We start from the raw sequence: 26,972 nt of genomic DNA, 5'->3' as shown, positions 1-26,972 counted from the left end.
GAGACCCCTAACAGTTTCCCTGGACCCTTCTTCTGCTTCCACAAATAACAGTGAAGGGAAGAGAAGGATCTTGCTGTGGGTTCACCTTGCCCCACCTGAAGATATTATTATTGGTAGTAACATTCCCCTATTATTACCTGAACTAACGTCAGCAGATGCTTGGGGACTTTTGATGTTCCTTTGGTATTTCTCTTCACAGACTTGTACAACTCATGATTGAAAAAGGTACAAAGAGTCCGTTTAAATTCTGTGGGAACACAATTCTCAGCAAGAGTAAGTATGATGCTGAATGTCACTAAGAATTAGAAGAAACAGACTTGTATAAGCACCACATGGAAGCAAACACTTCAGCACAACCTGTTCCTAAGAAAATATAACGAAAATACAGTCAAGTCTTGATTTTGCCCTCCCAAGCAGTAAGGTTTTCTGATGTCAAAAGAATCATCTTCAGTCTATGCCTTCCTTCTCCATCTGCATAAGGGGAATGAATTACTTTTTCCTTCACCTTGGTGCCTGTCTTTATACACATAAGTTCTTTGGGTCATGGCAGTCTGCAACAAGTGTACTACCAGGGATGTACTACCCTTCTGGCTGTAACCAAGAGAGCTCACCTGGAGTTTCACAGCGATGTGAAAACTCAGTCTGAATATTACATTTATTATTTGCTATTAACCTCAGTCCCTCATTTTCAGAATTCACCTGGAAGCAAAAACGTGGCATAGGCACAAGCTCTAGGTGCTTCTCTGCTTCCCTTTCAAGCAAGCTAACACTGAGGCTTAGTTATAAACTAAAAAATTGGTTCAATGACTTCTTTAAATATCTTTCTAAAATAAGTGGACATTGCTCTCCAATGTACACCACTAGTGCCCAGCTCAAGACAAACTGAAATGCAAAATCAGGTCTTTCTTTATGTTTTCTCCTTAAGAAATCCAGGTTTAAATGAAAAATCATTTCTTTGCAAATCTCAGGGCCCAAAGTACAATGAGATAATTACCCAGTTCCAGGGGTTGAAAAGTTCAGCTTCACTTCTGAAGATCATAAGATGACCACAGCCTCCATGAAGATGGTTAAAATTCCATTTGGAATGTTTTGTGACTGATGAAGGATTGTAAGAATGTATTAAAGTCAATCAGCAGCAACAGGACCCCAAAGCTTTGGTAGGTTTGCTAGGCAGCCCCTTGTGTGGTGGTTGCCCTCCTTGTATCCTATGGCAACAGAGCAGCTTTCTCCACAGCAGAAGCTCCAGGTGGGACAAGACCACAACAAAACCTCTGGTAAGAGCCAAAGGAGGCCATGGAAGATAGGCATGAATCTCACCCACAGTTGCTAGGACTAGCAGGGCCAAATTAGTGGTACATTACAGACAGGAGACATAGCACTAACAAGGCTCTGTGTTTCTCATTAGGGTGCCATATGATGGTATTTAGGACATGGCTTATAGGACTGGTAAAGACAGGGCTGCAGGTTCTCAGGTTTCTCTGGGGTGCTTTCAAACTCTTCTGTTGCTGGAGGAGCTAGATTATGTGTGTTTTCCTTTCAGCAGCTTAGAGATAGCTTTTATTCAAAATGGGGTGAAACTGAGGTTGTCTCAGTTTCCTTTTGGGGGTTTTTTGAGTTTTGAATGGAAGCAATACTATAAAAATTAAACATTTTCTTTAGGGTTTGACTTTTTATGGTTAATTGGATGCAGCTGTGATTCGAGAGCACTACAAAATAACCACTGAAATAAGGTGAATGTTCTCCTTAAAATTTATTTCAAATAGAAAAATGCATTCCGATAATGTTCCTCCAGCCTGACAAAGAAAGCTCAAACTTCCTGAAACACCATGTTTTAGTATCTTTAAAAAATAAAACATGTTCTCATGGTAAAAATATGCTTAAGAAACAGTATGTTCTAATCAAAACCATGTTTCATGGGGGAAAACAGTGCTGATTTCTAGTAGCTGGGGGAAGGTGTTAAGGCCTGGGCTGGGAAGCTGTGCTCTCTCCTTACAGCTGAGACCAGGCATGAACTAGCAAGGGTAGAAGAAGCCTGCTGCAGAAGAATATCAAGGCTAATTTTTTTTTTACATTTTTAAAGGAATCCAGTGGGATAGGATTAATCTCCAGAGACAGACACTCCAACTTCTTTGGGATAGCACCCAGAGGGTGATTTTCATTTGCTAACTGGTGCATAAAAGAGGAGGAAATCCTAAGACCACCATAAGGAAGTGTACCTGAGTGTCCCTGATCTTTGAGGGGCTGTTTCTTTCCCGGCCCCTGCGAGTTGTCTCGCTGGCCTGCAGATGGCGAGTTTGCCATTTGGAGACGTGGCTGTTTGCAGACAAGATGAGGAAAAAACCTGCGTCCTTAAGGGAATCTGAAAAACAAATTCTGTCTGAAGATGACAGCTAACAGTTAACTCTTCACCCTCTCTAACAGCTCTCCAACAATGCTTTATTTTTTTGTGCATGACCAGCTGTTTACCAGGCATGAGGATATTGCCCTGAAGATGTTAATATCAGTACTTCAGCTGATCATTAAATATTACTATTTGCAATGGAAACAGGGTCCTTCACGACCCATTTCAGCAGCAGCCACAGTCCACAGCACAAAATCATTAAGACTGCTCTTCCAGGAGGTGAAGTAACAGCATAGGATGATCATCCTATCATTTTCTTGTCCCCTCTATGATCTTAAGTAATACACAGACATGCATTAAAAGATACCCATATCGACTGACTGAAGGTCCCATAGAACAGTCCAAGACTAAGACTCAAGCAATGACTTGCAGCATTACTGATCTCCGTGCCACCATGAGTGAAATTCTCCAAAGAGTTAAAAAATATTGAGTCTGGGCTCCACTGAATTATCACATACTTCTAGGAAAATAAGTTTTCCATACCTGTTTTTCAAAATCCATATCTGTGATTTGAACTCATCTGGGCTCCTTCACCAATTCACAAAAGAAAAAATATGAATACTTCACAAAAGTAAAAAGATGATGTTGGAAAGCGTACTTTTAACACAAGAATACATGTTTTTCCCTGACTGCCCATGTGGAAACTCTGTTAAGCTCATCCTGTGACACACACATTTCCTATTGCTGGCTTCCCTACTGCTGGCTTTCCGCTTTTCCTTTCCACTTTCCTATTCTCCCCTTACATTTCTGTCTTGTTCAAGGGACATAAAATGAGACTGAAACATGAATCATGAGTTTCCAAGAAACATAGAGAACTTGCTCTCTGGGTCAAATTTTCCAGTTATTTTTCAATAAAGATTTCTGAGCCCTCCCAAGAGCCTCAGGAGAAAGAATTTCTTTCCAACATGCAGCTGCTCATTAAATCCTGGGAAACCCCCGAAAACAGAGTTTTCAGTAACGTAGTAATCTTTCCTTTCTGAAGTTTCATTTTTTTTTTTTAAAGAAAACACTCAGAGACATTAAAAAAAAACGATTTTGAATGTTGTATTTTGATCAGCTACACAGATGCACACATATACTGCACCCGGGCAGCAAATATCAAAGTTGATGACAATCTGGTGCTCAAACAAGTGAAATATTGGGGGTGGGGAGGACAGAGAGCAGGATGTTTTCACCTCTCCTGTACTCCAGGGCAGTACCCATTCATGTCTCCATATCTTGGGATTTTTTCCTCTGCTACCACCCCAGCTGCAGAAGGAACCTGGCAGTAAGGAGGGCTGGGTCCTCTGCATAATATAACAGACAGGCCTGTTATATTTGCACCAGGGCTGAGCTCTCTCCTCATGATTATCTCTACAGGCCTCATGACCAGATGAGCCACGTGCTGTAATGCACTGATTCGAAACCTCCTATAAATACCAGCCTACCTTTGCTCAGCCACCACTGTCCCCGAACCTGGACATACACATGAGTGTATCTGCCCGTGGGTTTCCCTCTGCTCATACCACATCCAGTGCTGCAGGGCTGCTGCCATGATGGAAGCTGCCTTGAGGACTGCTGCAGGGACGCTCCACAGCAAGCAGCTGTGGAGGTGGAAAAGAGTGGAGGTTTCCTACCATACAGGAGAAATGCACAGCAAAGGCTGAGTGGTAACAGAGGAAATCTTGATCTCTGCTCAGAAGAGCATGCTACTGGCAAAGGGCACTGAGCACAAACCAACAGCTAAAGAGCTTTACCTAGCTGGATGCCCTGCATTTTGTAGGTTCTGGCTCTTTCTTTCCATTTTCCACAGCTGACAAGGTCCAGATGGTGTTTTGCTGAGATCAGCAATCAAATCCTCAGCAATTTACTTCAAAGCCCTTTTGACATTCATTGATAATGCCTGCACAATGATTTCTTTAGCTGTTATTCTGCTGCAGGCATAGATCAAGGTGCTCTCTCTGACTCCCCATTGCTTGCCATTCAACTTGCATTCCTCAGCCACCATAGCTAGACAGAAACTTTTCTAATAAGGCTGCTTTATCACTTATGAATATTATCATTCAGCACTGTGGATAGATCTATGAGTGAGCAGCTTGCTAATAACAAATGCTGATAAGAAAGATGCCTTTGGCAAAGGCACATGGAATATTGACCTGCTATAGCTCCCTTATTCTGAGCCAGCTCAGGATGCCCCTCTTACAAATGTGGGTTTGTATAGCAAACATGTTTGCGTGTCCCCTGACAGAGATTACAGAGTCTTGGTCTGTGTTGTTCTCACCATTTAGTAATGAGGCAGACAAGTTTCTTGGTAGGGATTGTTTCGCTTCCCAAAATGTTAGAGGGATCACAGAATAGCAATAAAATTAAGGCAATGGGAAAGTCATAGTTTCCATCCACAACATACAAATACACACATACACACATACACGCAAGTCAGAAATTTGTAGAAAAGCCATTCACTACATTAAATAGTAAGAACTAAAGGCTGTTAAATTACTCTCTGGACTAATTTCCCAGAGGGAAAGAGAGGTAAAATAAAAGCATAACTCAATTTGTTGGAAACAAACAGAATTAATTACTTTTATTACTATTTGCCAAAAACACGCTTTAGTTAAATCCCGAGAGCTGCACACGATGCCGCTGGCTCTAAGAACATGGTTGTCTCTGTTGGCAGTCATTAGTGTTGTTGATATGTACAAGTCTTCTAAAAATAGCCATGTTCAAATTAGAGCTCCAAAAACCCTGATGAAGTGAAACTCTGTGGTGTTCTGCCTCATCTCTCCTCACACTCATCAAAGACAGATTTTGTTTCACATTCTTCTAAACTATTTTTACCCATTTTTAATAGCACAGACTATCAACTCAATTACTGTATTGAAGTATGTTTGTTCAGGGAGGAGATCCAAGATGCCTTTGGTTTATATTTTTATTAAAGGTAAGTGCTAAAATGGAAGTGACAAGATAAGCATCTTGCATTTCCTTATTATCAATATTTCAGTGCTCACAGCTTTGCTCCTTGCAATCATCTGCTGCAAATTTCTTGAATACCATTTGATGTTACTCCACTGGTTTTCAAAATTGTTTAGCAAGCAATGTTAGATGCAGGCTGTACTCTGACAACTGAAGATAGCTCTGTGGGTCAAGGAAGTGCAAGTCGCAAAAGCCAATAACTGCACAGGGGGATGTATTTAAAAAAGGTACTGAAGGGTGCTCGAGCAGCAAATCAGACCATTGAAAAGCTAAAACCAGCCACTGATTCTCATGTAAGTGTTATCTAATTGTTTTTTCTTTCCAGAAGTCAGTCCACCAGATATGTCTTTTGTTTCATTACAAATGACCCCTTTGTGAAGACCCTTGACAGCAACTGTGAATTTCTTAAGTACTGTTTATTATCGCTACATAAGCTTGACTGCAAGGAGCAGCATTAACTTTCTCCCCTGGGGGAATATGAACAGTATTGTCAGGGACACACTATCATTGCTGTGGGAAATAAAACACCTTGCTAATCTGGCATTTGTTTCGTGCTAGAAACAACACCGTGAATGCTAACCACCCACTGTAGTAAACACACATCAGTACTCTCAAATACATCCAGTGCAATCAAAAGAGCCACCAGTGTTTTTCCACACAGAGTAAGTCCCAGTCATGCTGACAAATACTGATGGTGCACTTTGAAAGCTGAGTCCTAGAAGAGGAATTCCAAGAAAGTGCCCTCTTTCTTTCTTTCGTTCTTTTTTGGTTTTTTTTGTCTGAAGCACTGGGTGAATCTGAGGAAGTTCTCAGCAAGGTATCCTTCTTCCTGGTATCTGACCATTTGATTCTCAGCTTGCATACAGGTGCTAGAGTTGCAACTCAGCTGTGAGGTATATTTGATCCCATGATGTGAAGGGGGAAAATTCTGCGGTGTTCTGTACAATATCCAACACACCAGCAGTTTCTTTTCTACTGGATGGAAGGCTGAACTTGCTTTTGTTCTACTTGCATCTCCTTCTGTTTATTTTCTCAGACTATTCAATTGTGGAGTAAAACTATGGCTATACCTTCACATTTATGATCTGGCCTGCTTTAACATACAGCCCCTACCTCTATTTTTTTGTAACACAAGCAAAGATATATGAGAGACAGAACAGCCACATGTAATGTATTTTGTGAGAGCCAGGTGGTTCCTTCAAGCTGGTTCCTGGATATTTCTGCCTAGGAGGAGTGCTAGAGCTTCCCAGCAGTGGTTTTTTTCCAGCTTGGCAACTCTCTGTTGAGCCTTGGAAGGTTCCAAGACTTGGGTTGGTTTCAGAGCTGGGCACTGGAGCTGGAGAGAGAAATCATCTTTTTTCTTAGGTGAAGGCTTGAGTGACAGTTTTTCACAGTGGAGGAGAATCATCTCTTCTTGAGTGATTCATACATTCCCTCCGATCCTGCACTGCCACAGCTCCTTGAACCCCAGGGACTAAGACAGGCTGAAACAAAGAACTGAAAATTATTAGGAGAGTCATGACAAACACAGCCCCTTCCCTCCTCCATCCCAGTGACTTCTGTGGGATCAAATCTGAGCTTTCTTTGCTGAAAGGTCATTCATTTACACAACCTAATCTGTGGCACACATATAAATAAACATTAAATTCTCAAAGTCTAATTCTCAGCAAATTTTATAAAGGCCATTTCTGCTGCCATCAAAATACAAAAACCTGTGTCTGATAGAGATTTTTAGAACAGCATATTTAAGAGAATTGCAGCTGGAAATACTTATAGAGTCATTCTTTAGAATGCTAAATGCATAGATCAGGAAAGACAATAATTGTTGTAAAGCTTACTTGACCATGTTTGGAAATTAAGCAATTGCTCATGGAGGACTGGCAGTGACAAGATGTTATGTAAAAGGAAATTATTATAAAAATGGTACGATTGGATTGTCTGAGAAGATAATTCATGAAAAATATATTGTGGAGAAATGAGAAAACACAGAAATAGAAGGTACCTGTTGCAGAAGCAATACAAATGTGGAACACTATCTCACTCAATGACTGCTATGGTTCAACGAATAATTACAGCATATTAACTTCTATGGTTTTCTTAAATTCATACACAGCTAAAATAAAATTTCTCAGTTGAAAAAAAAACAAGCTGCTGAATTGTTGACAACTGAGCTACACTTTAAATGGAAAAAAGAATCAAACAGCTGGCAGAGAACATACTATTTTTGTAACTAATTATGCAGTAAACCATGGAAATACCAAAATGTTACTGATGGTTTTCAGTGTTACACTTCCCTCTTTAATTTGATTACTTTGAGACAAGAAAGAACAGTGACAGCAGTACCTGAAATAAGAAAAAGGACATTTAAATTAAATTATTTCAATTTTGACAATGTATTTGTTTGTGAGAGCATCAGTATTTGGGGGACATTACGAATGAAAACAAAATGAGAATGATATTTTTCCTCTGGTATTAGTCATATTATATAATCTCTAACCTGGCAAAATAAGCCAGAAGAAAGGCATAATTTGATCCTAGATGTTGCAATCAAAGTTTCTTACCTCTCAAAGGAATTTAAAAACATGATACTTCAGCCGATATCTTGATCCCATGTAAATACTGAGGCATGTCTGTACTGATGGCTGTTGCTATAACCTTGCAGTTCCAAGAAGCTTCAGCTGCTCTTGCTGTTAAACTCAGTTTTAGGTTTTCACAAATCTTCTTATTTTTCTTTCAGCCTGTGAGTTTGAACAATGCATAGGGAATAAATACACTGAAAGCTATGGTGAAGAATAACCACCCTGGGAGCACACTACCTTTGCAGAGTTCAGCACTCCAAAGCTGGGAATTTATAGAAAGGGAATATGCTGATCTGACTTAAACTCAATAGTCCTTTATGTATGCATTATAAAATAGTATTTAATTATATAAACTTAAAATCTGTGCTCCTAGAAAACTCTTGCCTTATTCCATGAGAGAAATGGATGTCTATTCCTGACTGGGTAGCTATACCTTCTTACACCAAACCATGTTGTTACTTTAAGGATTTTTTTTCCTTAATGCATGATTTTTAGAGAAACCCTGTATAGAGACAATTAAGTGAAATAGATAATGTTCTTTACAGCTAACAATATGTATTTACATGCAATTATTGTATGTAAATACCTGTAATCATAACTCCGCCTGTTCTTTACAGAAGGAAATACTTGAGACAACTGAAGTAAGACTCCTTGCAGGAGTCTAATGCAGAGGCAAGTGAAGGCCAGGAGAAGGTTTGCATTCACTTTTCTCAATTAGGACCAAATGTGAAATCGTAGCAGACAGCCAGAGAACCCTACCCAGGTTAAACCCTATCTCTAAACAGTAGATCTTGGAGCTACTAAATTTGCTATGCATGATACTTTTACAATTGGGGATAAGAAAGAAAAAGGGGATGGGACAAGTAAGGAGTTAATAATCTCCAATCTTGTCTGTCATCTCTCCCTAGGAAATTTCAAAGTTCGGTTATAAGCCTTGTACTCGTAAGGTAAACATCATCAGCATGATTTAAAGGGCTTTCAGCATACCCCTCAAGATCATTCAAGCAGATAAGGAGAAAATAAAACAAATAGAATAAAGCCATCTAGAAAATACTTTGTTTTGTCAGTTGAAACAACAAACACATTTTACAGAGTTGCAGCCTGACCTAAGCTAGATTCATCAAGTCACTATGAACCACAGAACCTGGTCTACTCAGTTCCACACCGTTTGGTTACCAGTCTGTGGTAGCTACTGACCTTTTTCTAAGGACATCCTTGTCCCTGTCTTAGGAACCCCCTTGCTGCTAATAATGTTCAAGTATTTTTTCCATATCACTTTCAACATACAATTTTGCCATGTTTTTCACACCGAGGGCACTACCATATCATTTCTCTGTCCCTGCTGTTTCCAGTATTGTCACTTACAGCCTTGAGCCTTCTTTTCTGATGCAGGTGGAGGATGGCAGCCGAGTACAAAAACCTTTCTGCAGAGATTTCCATGGGTAATGCTGATTCTCCAGGCAGCTGCAGTGGTATGCAGCAAGCTTTAGTGCTCCTTTTTATAGATGCTCATATCACTATGCTTTGACTCCCAGGGCCACAGTCATACCGAGGATAATCAAAATACTGGCAGTTCCCAGACTACACATGGATTCGTGACTTGTCCTAACAGCTAGTAACCTTAATAGACATGAAGCTGTGAAGCCTTCAGGGAATATTGGAATTTAACTTTTTAAAATACATTTCTGTTCTTGCTATGCAGTCTATTCTAAAGTTCAGTGATTGCTGCTGGAACAATTCACATGAGCAGGTCTAATCAAGCCTGCAGACTACAATTATGTAAGCATGGTGCAATTTTCTGGGACAAAAATATGGAGCAAGTTCAGCATTTCATTACATTTCATTATGGATTGAGAGCCTCAATCCATACATAGGAGAAGGTTGACTAAACTTGGTAGGTAGCTGGTTGTAACAGGAACCAAATGTGTCTGGGTGTGATGGTGGCATTCCTTAACCTCATTAGATGGATGAATTGTTTAGTCCTGGAGCACATTGTGCCCAGGTTAGAATATAGAAAAAAAAATATATTTATAGGTATGTATATATATACACACATGCACACACACACATATATATACATATACATATATGTTTACTTCTTACTGGATATTCTGTACTCCAAATCCACTTAATCTAAACTGTTTTCCCCAGCTATGGACCAGTAGATTTATTTCAGGTCATGGGAAAGTAGCTCAAGCCAAATGGATGCAGAGTTGAGCTCCAACAAAGCAGGGTATACTTGGGTGCTGAGGTTTACTAAGTACAGACACAAAGATTAGTGGCTGTATGGCAAATCACATGAGCTAGGGAAGCCACATATGATGTGGGAATTTCATCCCTCACTTAGAAAACTACAACACCCAGTCAGTAGCGAGAAAAACTATCTTTTTCTCTCTTCTCCAGTGCTGCTGCATTTGTGTTTTCTAAACAGTGGCTATTAACCATTTTGTGAGTAGTTAGGTTTTTTTTTTTAAAACTTACTGTCTGGATCTGGAAAAGCAGAGCTGCTACCTTGGCTGGAAGTGGTGTTTCTCACTGGTATTTCTTAATGAACAGATTCACTCATGCTGTTTTAAAAATATTAGGCACAATATATCCATGCACACCTTATCCTTTCTCACTCCTATAGCACTTTTCTTTCCTCTATGAACTTCTATTCTTTGGCCTTCCTGGAGCCAGGAAAAAAAGAATGTCAGGAAAATAAACTCTAAACACATTTATGATGTACAAAATAATAAATATATTTCTGTCATTCTTGGATGACAGAAAGAATCTTTATGGCCCCCACAGGCAGCCAAAGAAATACTTTCAAGCACAAATATTATGGAGGAGTTTCTCCTGATGCTCCTTCCCCACTTGTGGCCTAAAAGTAACAACAGCTGTGGGGTGGTATGTGAGAAGCTGGACTACATTTCAGCACCGATGATACATGAAGCATAGGTGTTGTAGCACACATTTCACAGCCTTGGGAAGTGTGAAGACACTTCAGACTAATTCCTGATAAGGCTGAAAATCTTCCTGGTATTGTTATTTATAAACTGCTCTGCAAACATAAGAAGGGAAGCCTTGCTCATTAAAATACAGGGTATGAGACAAGCAAAGCTTTGAATGCCTCAGCCCATGAAACACTCTCTGCTGTCTTCATCTGCCTTTGCAAGGAACACATCTAAATGTCTACCCTTAAAGGGAAGTCACTATTTTAAGGAGTCACTCTGGCAGCAGCAGGATGGGAATTTCTACCAAACACTTTAATCATTACATAAAAACTTCAGGAATAAGGTTCAGATGCAAAAAGGGGGTGGGGTGATAAGGGAGAAGTTATATAAAGTAGTTTCCTTTGCACTGGGTGGCAGGCTGTAAGCTTCACTGGTCTGAACGTCAGCTAAGTCTGCCCTCTTGCAGTCTGCCACTGTCACTACCTCCTTCAGAAGTAAAGGATTAAAAGTAAACAGTATCCTTTTCTGCTGATCACAACATCAAGCACATGCAGTTTTCAGATTTGAGAGTTTATGCATTAGTTTCTTTGAATGCCTTTGAAAGCAACATGATATCATTTGCCCAGACGAGAGCAGCATTGTTGCCCTGTGAAGGACAACCAAGGTATTATCTCTTGCCAGACAGTGGGCTGGCTCATATTATCAGACAAAATGTGGGGATCCAATTATTGTGCTGAAATTTAAGAATTATTTCTATTAATCGATGAATATTCTAAGTATACTTAATGGGAGCCTTTGTGTGTAAAAGGCATAAATCTGAGTGAACCACTCAGTTGTTCTGCTAGTGTTAGAGCAACAGAAACTGTATATAACATTTGAGGCTTGCTGACAGTGAAAATGCACTGTGGTATACACAAGGCTACCCTTGATGCACTGCAGATGTACTCTTACTTAATCACAGAAACAATGTGCTGTTTGCAGGAAACCTTTGATGGATCCATTTTAAAAGGAACATGCACCAAAGAGCTTAACCTTGTCAGGTGAAGTATAACCCTGTCACTAAACAAGCCTGTGGCTTCAGGATTTGTGGGAGAAGATATTTTGGTTAACTGAGGCTTCCGTCTTCTCTTCTGTGGGACAGCATCGCCTCCTATTCACACCTCTGCCAAGGATTTTCTATGAGACTGTGACCAATTCACTGGGGCAGAGCTGTTTGCAGAGCCTGCCTCTGCCTATGCTCCACCAAGGCAATGCTGGCGGGAAGTCAAGCACAGGCTTGGCAGAGGCACCGGCCAGCTCTGCCTGGGCTGGTTTGTAATCAGTTTCCAGTTCTGCCAGTACCCGAGCGTGTTTGTGATGCCACACAGTAATTTGAGCAGGACCACACTCCAGCAGGAGAAGCCCTAGCCCTGCTGAAGCACAGAATTTTCCCACAAAAAAAGGTAATAATTATGTTTTGCTGAACAATCACGAACTTTTACAGCACTGCAATGGCAGTTGAACCAAGTACAAATCTCTATATTTTTTTCCCTGCCATTAGAGTCGAGCTACTTTTACATTTCTGTGTGGGTGATTGCCTTTGATCCCACAGGGAGAAGGTAGCTTCCAACGAGTGTGCTGAAACAACTGTTGATCTCCCTTGTGAAATCCCATCTGTTGTCTTCAGCAACTCTTACTTGCTGGCTGAACAAGATAATGTTTCTCCAGCAGTAGCTGTAATTTTCCAAGCACTTTGCTGGGTGCAAAGTCAGGACTTGATTCAGAAAGGACAAGCAGGGATATAATTTTGCTCTCTCCCTTCTGTTTCACAGTGTGTTATGAATTAAGCTGCTGGCAGTCAGGTAGGGCAGAGTCCTTGTGGGTTTCCAGCTTTGTTCGGCACCTCTGAAGATAAGAGCAGTGTGATAGTTTTAGAGCTGGGTTCTAGAAATGGGGAAGCCAATTTTTGGGTGCAATTTTCTGTATTATCACTCCACATTTTTGACGACCTGCCATTTATTATTTAAATCATATTCATGTGAATGTTAGTTTATGGTGGAAACTGATCAGCAGAAGCTAAAGTTGGTAATACTTCAGTTTATTAGAAAAAGGTTCTTTACCCAGAGGGTGTCAGGGCACAGGAACAAATTCCCCAGGGAAGTGGTCACAGCACCAAGCCTGACAGCCTTCAAGAAGCGTTCAGATGATACTCTCAGGCATATGATGTGATTCTTGGGGCTGTCCTGTGCAGGGCCGGGAGTTTTACTTCAATGATCCTTGTGAGTCCCTTCCAACTCAGAATATTCCATGATTCTGTATAACACAGCATTGACTTAAATGAATAATTGAAGGAAATTAAAAGGACGATTGTGATGATTTGGGGTGATTTCTCCTCACTGGTTATGGGAAAATTCCTTTGGTTTGAAGGGCCATACCTGAAGCCCCTCTCACTGTATTAGTGAGACATTTGGGGGTTTTTTCCAAAAAAAAAGAATTTTTTTTTTTTTTCAAAGACGAGAGAGATGTGAAATACACAAACCTAAAACTCTATCAGAACCAGACCGGCACCTCCTTGCCGGGCAGCCCGAGCAGATGGAAGCCGCTCCGCCGCCGCCGCCCAGCCCCGCGGGCGCGGAGCTGCCCTGCCCGGCGCCCGGCCCCGGGCACGGGAGGCGGGACCCGGCGGCCGCCCCCGCCCCTCGGAGGCGGCAGGAGAGTTGAACTTGGGAGCCGCAGCTCCGTCCGGGGCCGCGGCCGCGGCGCTGCTCGGCCTGGGGAGCGCCCGCCCGCCGGGGGCCGAGCGCGGGCGGCCGATGGACAGGCGAGAGGACGGGCGGGACTGGGCGTACAGGTAGGGCTGGGGGGACGAGGGGTGGGTCCGGAGCCGGGTCACCCGCGCAGGGAGGGCGAGTTGTGCCGCCCTGAGCGCTCGGAGCCGCGAGGGGCGGCCGAGGGGCTGCGAGGAGGGGAAGCCCCGCACGAAGCGGCCACGGCGCGACGGAGGGCACCGAGCAGCGACCATGAAACCTCCCTTGCCCGACGGCAGGTTAGGGAGGGCAGCTTCCTTAGAACCTTGCGTCCTGACTCGCTTCGCCTTTCTACCTCAGGAACGGAGTTGAGCATGATATTTATCTCTGCTTGCTGCCTGGGCAGTCGCAGTCGCAGTCGTAAATATGAGATGTGTGTTCATGGAGGTGTTGGGGGGGGGGGGGGTTTGGGTGTTTTCATGTTCTGTGTCTTATGAGAAACCTGTGTCGGGGGTCTCGATGTCTTTTACACCTGTGGCTTTTGTGTCGGATATGAGGAGTACACGAATACTAAGGTGACTTTTCTGAACAGCCAACTAGGTAATAACAGTTTGAGGTCTGAATATTTAATTGTTCCTCTTCTGATTCATGCGTTACTACCTGTGACGCTCCCGTGAGCCAGTTTTCCCAAGGCTATGCCAGTGCTGCTCCATGGCCTAATTCCTTTTCCATGAATGAAAGGGGCAGTGTTTTAGGAAGTTAAGCCCCGAAGTCTGTCTTGAAACCTTTTCTGAGTGAACAAGCCCCCTCTGCCTGTTTAACTTCTACAAAGTCTATGAGTGTCCTGTAGTGGGGATAGCTGGCAGGGATAAAGTGCCCTGGGAAGTTGCCATAAGTCTAATTTAGCTAAGTGACTTGATATATTAATCTTAGAATCAGCCATGCAGTTCTGAACTCTGTTAGTGTCATGCTGCCTGAGATAATGTGCTATACAGTGAAAAATTGTAAAAGATAATAAGTGTTTTTGGTACACATATGAAGTAGGTGGATTGATACAAAGGTTTGTCTCTTTATCCAAGTCGTACACTTTCATGAAGAAGATTTCAGAAATTACCCATTCGAAAAATAATTTTTGTAGCTTGTACTATTTGTTGTCACTTTTCTGTGCAGAACTGTGTGGAAAGAGAGCTGAGGTCATATTGGAGCTGTTGTGCTATACCTTCATACTTTTCAACTGTTTCTCTGTATTGTGGAGAAAAACTCCTCTGAGATTTCTGTGTGATCATAATTTGGGTCAGTTTTGCAGACAACAGATCCTTTGGTCCAAAAACTCCTTGCTTGTAAAAGCAGTGAAATCTGTAAAACTGACTGAACAGTGTGTGTTTAAATTAATGTACTTAAGCAGCTTTGATATGCTAAATGGAGTGTAATAGTTTGCATAAAATAGGTTTTTGCTGGGAGGGGGAGTTTTGAGCATGTTTTTTTTCAGCTGTAGGTATGTTGAAACATGTACAAGAATTCTTTTTTATTTTGTAGGGTTGATCCATATGGGTTTGAAAGGCCAGAAGACTTTGATTATGCATCCTATGAAGCATTCTTTTCCAGGTACCTGGTGGTACTCACTAGAAGAGCAATAAAATGGTCCAAACTCCTAAAGGGGAATAACAGTATACAGAAGAGCTTAAAAGGTGAGCTGTGTCTGCTTATAGGTAAAAGTGCATTATGTTGGAACCAATATAAATAGTATTCAATGGCTTTGTGTTTTGGGATGTTAAATACTATTTCTGTCTTCAAATGAAAACTGGTAGTGTAAACAGTGATAATACATAAGCAGGTATGCTGTTGTTAGAGGGATTTGATTTAAAGCTTACAAAGGAGTAATCCTTTTTTGGCGTATGCTATAGTATCTTATTACATCTATAACCCAGATATTATGGCCACTGGCACTTCAAGATGCTGTTTTGCAGCTGTTTGCTGTATTGTAATCTGCTCTCTTGAACCCCAGGGATCAGGATGTTAGGGCTTTCAGGTGCTGACTCTTTAACAGTTCTTTAGATTGCTGAGATGTTCTTTGTTTTCTAAAATGACATTTACCACACAGCTGAAAAGGTGCATAGTAAGAACTGATGATAAATGCCTTATAAAGTGAAGAAAGTAAAATGAATGCGGGAGCTAATGCAACATTGGATACACTGCTGATGAAGTGTTAATGTCTGCTTCAAAAAGCAAGAAAATCTCTAGTAATGAATCTCAAGTAATCTTGAAAAACAGACAGGTAGAAATAAATGGAAAAAATCAGGTGTCAGAGAGTCCTGTGGAACTAAAGGGTGGCGTTTTCCTCGCATTCTTTCTTTTGGTTATGTTTTCATATAAGCATCTAAATTTTGCTTTAAATGGTGCTAATCAACTTGCTTTCTTTTGGGTGTCTTTTGGAGCTGGGCAGAGTTCTCCATAATTATGTTAAAGAAAAAGTGAGTAAAACTAAGCAAAAGTTAATCAGGCATTGACTGTAACATAGCTAAATATTTAGAGCTGTGCTCGAGGCGCAGACTTTGACTGGTGATTCTGGTGGTTTTGTTTTTTGTTTTTTTTTTTTCTTGGCACCAGGAATGGGATGATAACTAGTGAGAGTTTTTAAGTGTAACAGTGTATTTTGTGTACAGATGTCCATTTTAAGTCTGAGAAATCCCAGAAAATGTAGGTTTGTGCTGTAGCTGCTAGATCATATGCTGCTAACCAGAAAGTATCTACTTCTACTATCTTATTTTTCTTACAAATGTAAAAAAGCTTTTGTTTAGGGTGTCAAGTTTGAATATAGTGATAACTTTGTGGTATTTTGAATTGGTGAGGATTTTGAGATTCTGCAGAACTTAGTCTTCTAGTCATTATGGAAAAATAATCTCAGGTTTTGATTTATCTCCTCCTCTTAAAATGTGTTAATGGTAACAGTGGTAGCTTTTAGAAATTTCCGTGAGTTCATTTCATTTCTCTTTGTGTTCTCAGTTCCAGCAGTGTAGGCACAGAATGTTACTGTGATACAAACAGTGTGAATGCCTCTGGTCTTATTTTGGAGCCAAAACTTTGCCCCAAACTCCACCAAGTTTCAGATGGTCATGCTGCCTTACCAGCCATGTAATCACAGTAACTTTTAGCGTAGCTTTAATTATTTCTAACAGGCTGCTCTGTGTGAAAAAGGGGACTCTGTAAATCCACTGGGTGGATATGGGCAGTGGCTCTTGAATTTTACAAACCCTTGTGGTCTGGTGCATCATCTGTGACATTGGTAACTTTTGCTAAAGATACTTGTATTTTTAGGCTATGCATTCTCATGTACATATGTAATATGTAATTCTAAGGAGAGTGACAGGAATAAGCAATGTTGAGGAAATGTAGTTTGAGTGTAGATTCAAAATTATTACAAAGAGCTTCCCGCATTATCCTCAACTGAGACCTTGGAGGAGAGTGAAAGGTTGACCTGTGCAATTACTGATTTTTAAATACTTTCCTTCTTATATCAGTGTTAAGATTGAAGTCCATTGCATATGCACATGGAATTGTGTAAGCAATTGTTTAGGTGTGTACTTTATCCTGCAAGATGATCCTGCCGTGATTTCCTCGTAGGCAGTTGGAGAGCAGCAGGTCTGCTTGGTTATGCACTGAATTTCCCTCCTCCAATCCTTGACTTGGTCGCTCTGAAGCTTTGATCAGGAGCTGCTGGCTCTGCCATAAGCTAGAACTGAGAAGAATATTTGATTTACCACTTCCCTCCCAGAATGCAATAGCTGTATTTGTGATCCCATGTTTTGAGTTCTATCAGGGCCGTTTCAAAGTGTCTTACTGTGAGCAGATGTGAGAGAGGCATTGTACATGTGGTAGCTCAGGAGTTCCACACCCATTTGTCTGTACACAGAGAAGCTCATAATTTCTGTCTGGGTGAACAGGAAGTGAGAACTTGTGTTAATTTTCCAGTTTGGAAATGTGGCATGTTCACATGCTACTGTGTTTGCCTCATATCCAGTGTGGTATGTATGTATATAATTCTGTTCTACTGTAAAGAAAAATAATTAGAGGAGGTATATAGCAATGGTAATTAGGCAGTGTATCCTGTTGTTCTGTATTACAACCTGCTGGCAGGGTGGGTCAGGGAATTTTGGCTGACAGTTCCTTTCACTCATTCTCCAGTCTCTTTGTTATTTTTTTGGTATTTTGTTTCTCTCTCTACCCTTGTTATCTTCACCTAGTTTCCACTGCACGTGAGAACTTTTAGTCATTATTCATCACTTGCCTCCTTTCTCTCTCCTTCTGCCACTACTGAGATCCTCCTAATGTTTTCTCCATTCAGCTCTGTCTTTATGGGACCAAAATACAGCTTTCTGCTCTGGCTTGCTTGCAAGTGGGCAGCAAACTGTCTGACATGATTGCTCAAAGTAGCCTAATTCTGACCAAAATTGTGCCACATGACAGAATTTGGCTGTAAGTGGATTGGTCAAAACTGACCAGTAGGAGAAGACGCTTTCTGGTCTTTGATAAAATACAGTGAAGGGTGAAAGTAAATGTACTAAACAGTGGTTTTAACAGGAGCACTTCTGTTCCAGCCAGGGGCTGGAGGAAGGAGCTTCTTAGAAAATCAGGTTTTGTGTTTGACTGGAACTTGAACGTTTACAGGCACAAGTCTGCTTTGTTTCTTCTGTGATGTATTCACAAAATAAAATTTTCAGTTCCTTTTTTTATGATTTCTGCTCTTTTGTAGAATTCTTCTTCTGGGGCCCAAGTTTGTTTGTTTCCTTAGCATACAACAGTAATTGTTAGTAATTGAAAAAGTAATAAGTGCAGATACTTCTCAAGATGACACTCTTCTAATATTTTTAAGATGAGATAGCTTTTGTTTTTAAATGGGTTTTTTTGCTGCATAAACCTAGTCTGTGTTGTAGAGTGAAACAATGTTAAAGGGGCAAAAAGGTAAATACAACTTTTAGATAGAAGCAGAAGCCATCAAAATTCTTATATTCTACCATTAAATGAGGACAGGCAGGTGTGACTTACTTTTATATCTTGCCACTATAAGTAGTGCACAGTATTAGAAAAATGTTATTTTCTGCATATTTGAAGTTACTTTGGGTATTTGTTAGCACTTTTAGACTACTACCCTATCATGTACCTGTTTTCTCTTGTGACAAGAAAAACACGTTCAAAAAGTGTCATTCTAAACTTGTGAAACTGTCACTAAGTGTCAGAGATAATTGGATTATTAAAATAGGAGGTGTTTTGCTTAAAAACTAATGTTTCATATTGCCTCTGGTCATAATGAACAGAGGAAAAATTTTACATAAAAATATTTCTTTACTGTGTGTGTTTTAAAACTTAGATTACGTTGTGTACATTCTGGGTTGTCCTGAGCGTGATTCTGTGTGCGGATACTCAGGACTGGGTGTTATTCACCAGTGCTGCTTCTGAGATCAAGCCCTTGGTTTACAGTTGGCATTGGGTGCGTGACTGGAGACTCAGGCACGATCCGGCTTCATCTGTGAAAGCTTCTTAGGTGTTAGAGTGGGAGGATATTCTGCAGTTGAATTTTGTGGGCTTTTCAGGTCCTGAGGTTAATGTGGAAGAAAACAAACCATAAGAACATATTTGTATAAAACAACACAGTTTTGTGCATAGAATATGACATATATAAATAATATGTATATATATAAAATCGTAACTGTCCTTGTTTTCAAAACTGCTTTGCTGCTCCTGTGCGCCGGTTTGCAGATTCTAGCAAGTATGATAATGGTGTGAGGACGAAAAGCACCGTGTAAAGGGCTTTTTCCGTTCCTCAGGGAGTGGGGGAGCTGGGTCAGTAGTCACTTGGGATGATACAAGCTTCTGGCGATTAGCATGAGAACGATGACACTGAGGAATAATGAGTGTATGCTGTGCTGCAGGGCTGCTTTCCCCTTGTGCCACTGTCCCTACTTCTCTTGAATTTAATGTGTGTTGTTGGATGTGGATGTTGGCTATGCTTCCAGAATTTACAGTTGTTCCAGAAAAAAATACTATTGGAATTATGTGTTAAAATATGATCATATCCAGTATTTTAGCCAATAAGTTTGCTCCTAGAGACATTTGCAAGGTCATCTGAATGTCTCTTCTTGTTAACCTAAATGGGACTGGTTCTTCATACTCATTCCTATATTTGCTATATCCATCTATAGGATTTCTTGAGCATTAGAGTTCAAAAACTTGTAAAAAAAGATGATGTGAGAATTATTAAGCCACCATGGAAACAAGTGAGTTATTTCCAGTCTGTCTGAAAGAAGGTTGTAGTTAAAGTTACTTTACAGCTGCAATAGTAGAGACTGTAACCCATAGTATAAATCCATATCAAAAAGATAAACACAAAAACTACCCTGAAGACCAGGTGTTTATTACAAATATATTTCTTTGAGGGAAAGTACCAGATTTTAGGTGGGTGAAATGCCCATAATATGTGCATAGATTTATCTGTTGACACTGGGGAAGCAGCTTTGGTTCCTAAAGGATAGGTGGCTGCAATTAGATGGAATGTATTTAGAAGGTCTGTCTGAGTTGTAAAACCTTGTTTAAGTCTGCTGGTTTTAAGGCCTTTAATTTAGGCAGCATTTACTTTGACTTACAGATCTTCGTGACTGGATAAAACCTGGCTAGGTAATGATGCTTTGTGTGTGTAATAAAAGTCCCGACTCTCATTTGAGTCTCATAGAAGTTAGGGACAAGAAGTTGATGCTTTAATTCATAATGTCTCATTCATTTAGTAAGAAATGCCTAGTTGCTTTATCATTTTATTCTCCCTGAAAAAAACCCAGAAAATCTCAAACATTCAGCTACTCTTTTTGGGTCAGAAGAGGTAATGCTGATTTAGGATTATGTACCAATGAGCAGCATTGGCTCCATATTAATATTTTCCATACCATTCCCAGGAGGAAGCTGCTTTGGGTATCATTAGCCTGATGCTTCTTCCTGTAATCTTGCATCCCAGTTATTTAGACTGAATCATCAGCTTTAAAAAAACCTAAAGCACACCCTAATGATGAATATGATGCAGGAGATAAGAGCTACTTTAGATTTGAAAAGACTTCCCTGGTTATTCCAGGAAAAATCATCTGCTGCTCACATCTCCAGTTCTTCCAAGGGGTCCTTTAAACAGCAGGCACATATTTCATATTCCTCAGTTTCAGCCATGATTTCAGTGGTGAGATGCTAAGCTGAAACCCTGGGGTGAGTTAACCTAGCGATTGATACTAGAGCATAACTAAAAGGAAAGAGCTGTCATGTCAGAGGCCACTGGTAATGTAGGAAAAATCAGTGCTCGTCTGAATGAAAAAGAACAAAGATCAAGGGCAAACTTTGCTGTTCAAATCTCCATCCAGAAAGGAAGAAGAAGAGGAAAGGATTAAAAATTCTAGTGGGGGAAGAGAGGAGGAAGGAGAGCCTGAGTCTGGAGATCTGTGTGGGGAGTCTGAGTGACAGGAATGTAGTAGTGAATCTAAACTATACTATGCAGCTGAGAAGTAAATGCTTGTCCTTAATGGTAGCATAGGACAGAAAACATAGTAATCTTTAATCAAGAGTTTTCCTATGACTTCTTAACTTTTGGTTACTCATTTCCAAAAGAATGATACAGCTGGATTTTTTTGTTTATTTAAAAAAGGAACAAACAAAACCAAACTTCTTGTTTTGCAGTGAAGAGATATATCAGGAAAGGCATCCCCAATGAACATCGTGCATTGATCTGGATGATTGTGAGTGGGGCCCAAACCAACATGGAACAAAACCCTGGATATTACCACAGGCTGCTTGAAGGAGAGAAGAATGATAAGCTGCTTGAAGCAATCAAAACAGGTTATTGTCTTGATAATACAGTTTATCCGTGTTATCCATCCTATGTCCTAAATGTTAGAGATCAAGCTATGTCATGGAAAACTTAATGTTTCTGTAGTACTGGTTTAAGTGCTGAATTAATGTAAATTAGATTAGCCGTAAGCTCTTTACCAGCACAGATCTCTCCAGGTTCATCATGTGGTTAAAAGCATTAAGGAATGCATTTAAGGAAGATTAGAAATTATTTGGGAAGGAACAAACTAGAAAACAGTATTATGTCCCTAAGTGATTGAAGAGTTATAACTTTGTGCCATGAGACCTGCCTTTGAGTTTGTTTCTCCATATTTCTTTTCCAGTAGGATACTGGAGAAGCAGCAGGGATTGTTGAAGGTGTGGTACACAGTCCATACGAGGCAGGTGGAATATGCTAGGATTTCAGCTTGAGGAAAAAGACTGCTAAGAAAAAGCTGTTAATAGATTTATATGAATTATAAATGGTGCAAAGAGGATAAATGGGGAGCAATTGTTATTTGTTTCTTGTAACTTAGGAACCAAGGATACAGTGAAATTTGCCATATCACTACCTTGTGGTATTTGTTACTGTGCTGCAGAGATTAGAAGAAGCATGAACAGGTTTAAGAGGGAATTTGATAAAATGACAGGTGGAGGAATCCACCTGGTACACAAAATACTAAACACTAAATGCAAATCCCTGGGAGAAGTGGAGGAGGTGAAATACCCCTCCTGTACTAATCCAGTTTCATGTGCGCTTTCTGTGAACTTTGATCAGTGGCCAATACTGGTGACAGGGAATAAGGGCAACCAGACCTTAGACTGATCCACTGGGAGTAAAAAGAGGCAGCAGGTAAGGGCAAGGAAGTAGAGGTTTGATGTAATTGATGTTTGTCCTGAAACTAGTCAACCTGCGACAGCAGAGCTTTTACAGAGAAGCTGATGTTGGCTGAATTGCCCAGTTAATAAGTCAAGAGGTTGGGCTGCGCTCCAGACAAGGACAATGCTGAGGTGGTTTGGTTAGAATGGCAGGTACAGTTGTTGCCTTCTTCCTCTTGCAAAACCCAGGTATTTAAAGTTTGGGCTGTATGGATTTTTATTTGAATTAGGATAATCATCTGAACACTTTTGGTTTATGCTGAGTTTTTTTTCTGCCTCTCCCTGCAACAGCAGCACTTTGGGCTTTTGGGACTACACGCCTTAGTAAGGCATTTTGGAGCATAAACTTTCACGTTCCTATGAATATGAAGACTAGCCAGCTTTATGTCCTGCTCAGGACTTGAAACAGTAGAGCTCTAACTATGAATACAGAGAGAGCTACTAAGATGACTTTCTAAAGTCAGCCTCTGTAAGGGCCTGGAGAAGGTTCAGACTATTCAGTTGAGATACAATTGCTGCAGCAGAGTTGAAAACGATTTCTTTTCCAGTACTAGACAAAGACATGAAGGGTGATGTTGTGTCAGTAGGTGGCTTTTTGCACAGGTTAAAATGAAATAAAAAAAATATTTTTGTGGGGGAGGAAAAATATTGGAAAGATAAAGATCTGTTTGTGAACTATTGAGGAAATAGGCTTTTGAAAGAGCTACTGCATTGATTGGAAAACTGCAGAAGAGAAAATTAAAAGTGAGGGAAAATATAAAGAAAAACAGCTTGTAAGATTTTATCGAAGGGGGAAAAATAAAATGAGGACCTTGGACTCCAGAGTGGTAGATTTCCCTTTAGAAAGGAAGAAACAACCTGAACATAGAAGTGATGGAAGGAGGAAAGTACTTAAGGTGAATGGAAACTTTGTGTTTAATGTATTTAATGAATTCGGTGCTCCTGATGAGTGTGCAAATTTTATAGTGCGATTTAGCTGAGAACTGTTTCAGTTTGAATTATTGTCTGACATTGATTTTGGTTTTGTCTCTTATTTTCCCATTACTGTAGTTGTTTTTAACAGTAGACTAAGGTAAGATGTGGAATCCTACTGCTGTTCACTTTTCATGGTTGCAGTTTCCAAAATTTTCACACAAATGTGCTGTATTTAGTCCCACATTCTAGCTGTAAAGTTACAGCCCAGCACAATGTTGTGGTTTAAAAACAAGGGAACAGCAACAACACTTTTTTTTCCAGGGGAGGGGCAGGAGGACAAGGTCAGTGAAAGACTTAATTTCAAATTCAATTTAAAGTGTGTCCTGTTTCGTTTACATGCCCAGAAGCTCCCAACAATATTCATGTATGTTTGGGACTGGTTTTCTTATGGGAGAGTCTTTAATGGGGTATAATAAGGTTAAAAAAGGCAAGGTAGACTGTGTAAAAAAGTGGTCTAATCTTTAAAGAAAAGTCTGATTAGTAATAGCAACAGAAGTCTTTCAGCTAATTAAATCTTTAATCCGTTCTTTCACCAGTTTTGCCCTTTAACTTCCTGGTTCTTAACTGATGAACTGTATTGCTGATTTCTTTTTTTTTTATATATATATAGTATTTGCTGTTTGAACTTTTTTTTAAAAAAAAGAGAAATATAGGAGAGAGCAGGCTTCATATTCCAAGCATAAAAACAAGAGTGTGGAGAATGCAGGTCTTTAAATTTTGATGGAAATTTTCATGTCTTAGTTTATGTGCACATTTAGAAGGGCATGCATTCCTACTATTCTTTGTTGTTCATGTCCTATTATAGTAAAGTTTAGTAGGAGAAATGATGTTGGCAGTGGCTGTCCTAATTCAAAGTTATGTCCTGGTTACAAAAAGGCTGGGGGGTAAGTTGTCATGTCTTCCTTGCAGTAATCTCCCCTTAGGCTGGGCCATTGAATTTCAGCGTAGATGTGTCTGTACAGCTAATATTGGCATTTCCACTTATGTGTTTCATGAGGAGGAGTTGTAGGGGCTGTGAAACCCAAGGTCTGATATTTATCAGAGAGTCCTCTGAGCCTGTACTGTGCTGTGTGACTGCTGACATAAGGATCTGACTGTGTGATGGTAGTTGCAGGATCCTAGTTGAGTTTATGATGGGTTCAAAAAAGTAATTCAAACAATGGTCATTGCCATTTCACTGGAGACAGGGAATATTTTATTATCAAAGCACTAATAAGCTTCTCTGAATGTTAAACAATTAGTGAAGGTTGGGAATTTTCACATGAGTTTGGGGCATTTAACCATGCAAGAGGAAGGGGAATAGCAGTGTGAGGTCTTCTGGCTCTCTGTAAGAGGAGCCATATCAGGTCATATCCAAATGGCTGCCTCCTCTGGTCTTTGGTCAACCAGAACAGCTAAAGGGAGAACTGGAGGAGTAAAGTGCATAGTGATACTTCCTCAGAATGTTTTTCCTAGTCTCAGGTTATCTGATGTTTGCAGAGTTTGAGACATATCTGGCCTTCTTTGCGATCTTCTTCCTAATTCTGTGCTCCCATACCTAAGTTGTTTATAAGCAGTAGATCTGCACACAATGACATGATGGGATTTATCTAGCAGTATAAAATTCTAATGTTCATTTCCTTGCTTGAAAAGAATTGCAAATTTTTTTAATATATATATATTTTTAATATATATATTTTTAATATATATATATTTTTTAATATATATAATTTTTAATATATATATATTTTTTAATATATATATTTTTTAATATATATATTTTTTAATATATATATTTAATATATATATTTTAATATATATTTTTTAATATATATTTTTAATATATATTTTTAATATATATTTTTTAATATATATATTTTTAATATATATATTTTTTAATATATATATTTTTTAATATATATATTTTTTAATATATATATTTTTAATATATATTTTTTAATATATATATTTTTTAATATATATATTTTTTAATATATATATTTTTTAATATATATATTTTTTAATATATATATTTTTTAATATATATATTTTTTAATATATATATTTTTTAATATATATATTTTTTAATATATATATTTTTTTAATATATTTTTTTTTAATATATAACTTTCCCCCTCCCAAACTGGACTAGTTTGAGGCTGTGTTCCTTTGGACACCAATGTCTATTAAGAATGAAGAAGATTAGTGGGTAACAGGTCAGAGGGTAGGTGGGTAGGCTGTGCAGAGCATGAGGAGGTGGTGTTTGGAAGTCTCCTCTGGAACAGGTGTAGTAAGGTGTGTGTAAGTGCTGAAGCCAAATGAACAGCTCTTGCACGCTCCTGCCATTTGCCGCAAGTCATCTCTGACCGTTGTCTTACAGTATTGGTTTGTGTGCACCTGTGAGACCATGCCCCATATCTTCTGTTAGGGATAAAGCCTTCTAGCTCTTTTATCTTGTTTTTCTCTGTCCCCTCCCCCTAAACTAAAATACTGTTACTAAATATAAAGGAGTATTTTAAATCCTTCATAAAACTAGGGAAGACTTCCCCCAGTCCTTGTGGGAAAAACATGCTCTGCAATCAGAAAGCAAGTTGGAGCTGATTCTCTCAACTGGAAGCCTTCCTCAGGTTGTAAAATGACAGATGAGTTCAGTTTGAGTAGTCTCTGCTCTGTATGTGACGGACTTTTCATACTCCCCCCTCACCCTTGGTCTGTATAGCTGAGGAGAAGAGCCATGGCTAAAATGTTAAAATTAGTCTTTTCTGTAGCACCCAGCATACACTTTAATAAACAGTGAATTTTTATTATGCAAATACTATGCTGCTATTCCTACCAAGAAGAAACAAAACAAATCTATTTATCCTGTAACTGTTTGTTGTTCAGGTCCTCTTAAAATGTTGTCTTTTTCCTTGTGTTTTTCTTTTCAGTCACATGAGAGGTGAAGTGAAATATTTTCTTGTAAATTATTTGTTCACTTTAAAAGGAAGAAATAGAGATTAGTGTGACAACATCTTAATGCTTGTGACTTCCATTACACTCCTCGTGATTTTGGGGAGCTTTCTTCCTTTGGTTGCTTCCAGCTAAACTTTGTGTCAAAGCTGTAACAGACTTCTTCCTTTATGCCGGAAAAGGCTGATAAGAAATGATAATTCTTAGGACATGGAGATCTGTACAGAGGTACTGTTCCTGAATTTTGTTTTTAACTTTAACCCAATTTAGTTTTGTTGTTGTTAAATATAACCCAAGCAACTATTCATATTTTATTAATAACTCCTGGGTTTTGAAAATCTCCAAAGTTACATTTAGAAGTTTAAGTTGGGGAGAAGAATCCTGTTCAAAAATCAAATGCACAAGTCTGGACTAGTGACCTTGGGTTCTCCCTTATAGACTGAAGGAGGCCAAAAATTAACTCTGCCTGTTTCTTTCCAACAACTAAAGGGTGTTTTGGAGTGAGTAGCTCAAACTTCTATGTCTAATTTTTAGACCTTTGTAAGAAGAGATTAGTCCTACTGTTCAGGTTAGGTCTGAAAGAAATTAATGGTTGGCAATGTCAGTAATTGCATAATCCTTACTTGGTAAGGACTGAAATTGAAGCATGTAAGAATGTGCTCTGCTGTTTGGATATTAAAAATGGCTCTCCTTCTCTATGGTCTTGAACCAAGGAAGACAACTCTTCTAATAGTCACATCAT

At 39.6% G+C, this 26,972-nt stretch overlaps 1 protein-coding gene and 1 long non-coding RNA gene across 3 annotated transcripts in view; one reads left to right on the top strand and one right to left on the bottom strand.

Moving 5' to 3' along the window:
• Positions 1-4,934: 4,934 nt before the first annotated feature.
• On the bottom strand, positions 4,935-9,408 carry LOC116782350. Its single transcript, XR_004355205.1, has 3 exons — positions 9,298-9,408; positions 7,915-8,091; positions 4,935-6,837 (listed from the first exon to the last, which is right to left on the bottom strand). It is a non-coding gene; the product is annotated as an uncharacterized LOC116782350 (long non-coding RNA).
• Positions 9,409-13,583: 4,175 nt separating this feature from the next.
• The window catches only part of GRTP1 (growth hormone regulated TBC protein 1), a 33,132-nt gene continuing 19,743 nt past the window's right edge, over positions 13,584-26,972 (top strand). The window contains exons 1-3 of one of the 2 annotated variants that reach the window (XM_032678843.1): positions 13,584-13,698; positions 15,131-15,282; positions 21,299-21,457. In XM_032678843.1, coding sequence (XP_032534734.1) covers positions 13,661-13,698; positions 15,131-15,282; positions 21,299-21,457 — 349 coding nt within the window. In that variant the 5' untranslated portion in view covers positions 13,584-13,660. The remainder of the gene's footprint in view (positions 13,699-15,130; positions 15,283-21,298; positions 21,458-26,972) is intronic. The other variant, XM_032678844.1, reaches the window with a different exon arrangement.

This window comes from Chiroxiphia lanceolata, chromosome 2 (assembly GCF_009829145.1).
Source record: "Chiroxiphia lanceolata isolate bChiLan1 chromosome 2, bChiLan1.pri, whole genome shotgun sequence".
Taxonomy (NCBI): Eukaryota; Metazoa; Chordata; class Aves; order Passeriformes; family Pipridae; genus Chiroxiphia; species Chiroxiphia lanceolata.
This window is presented reverse-complemented; position numbering and strand designations above follow the sequence as displayed.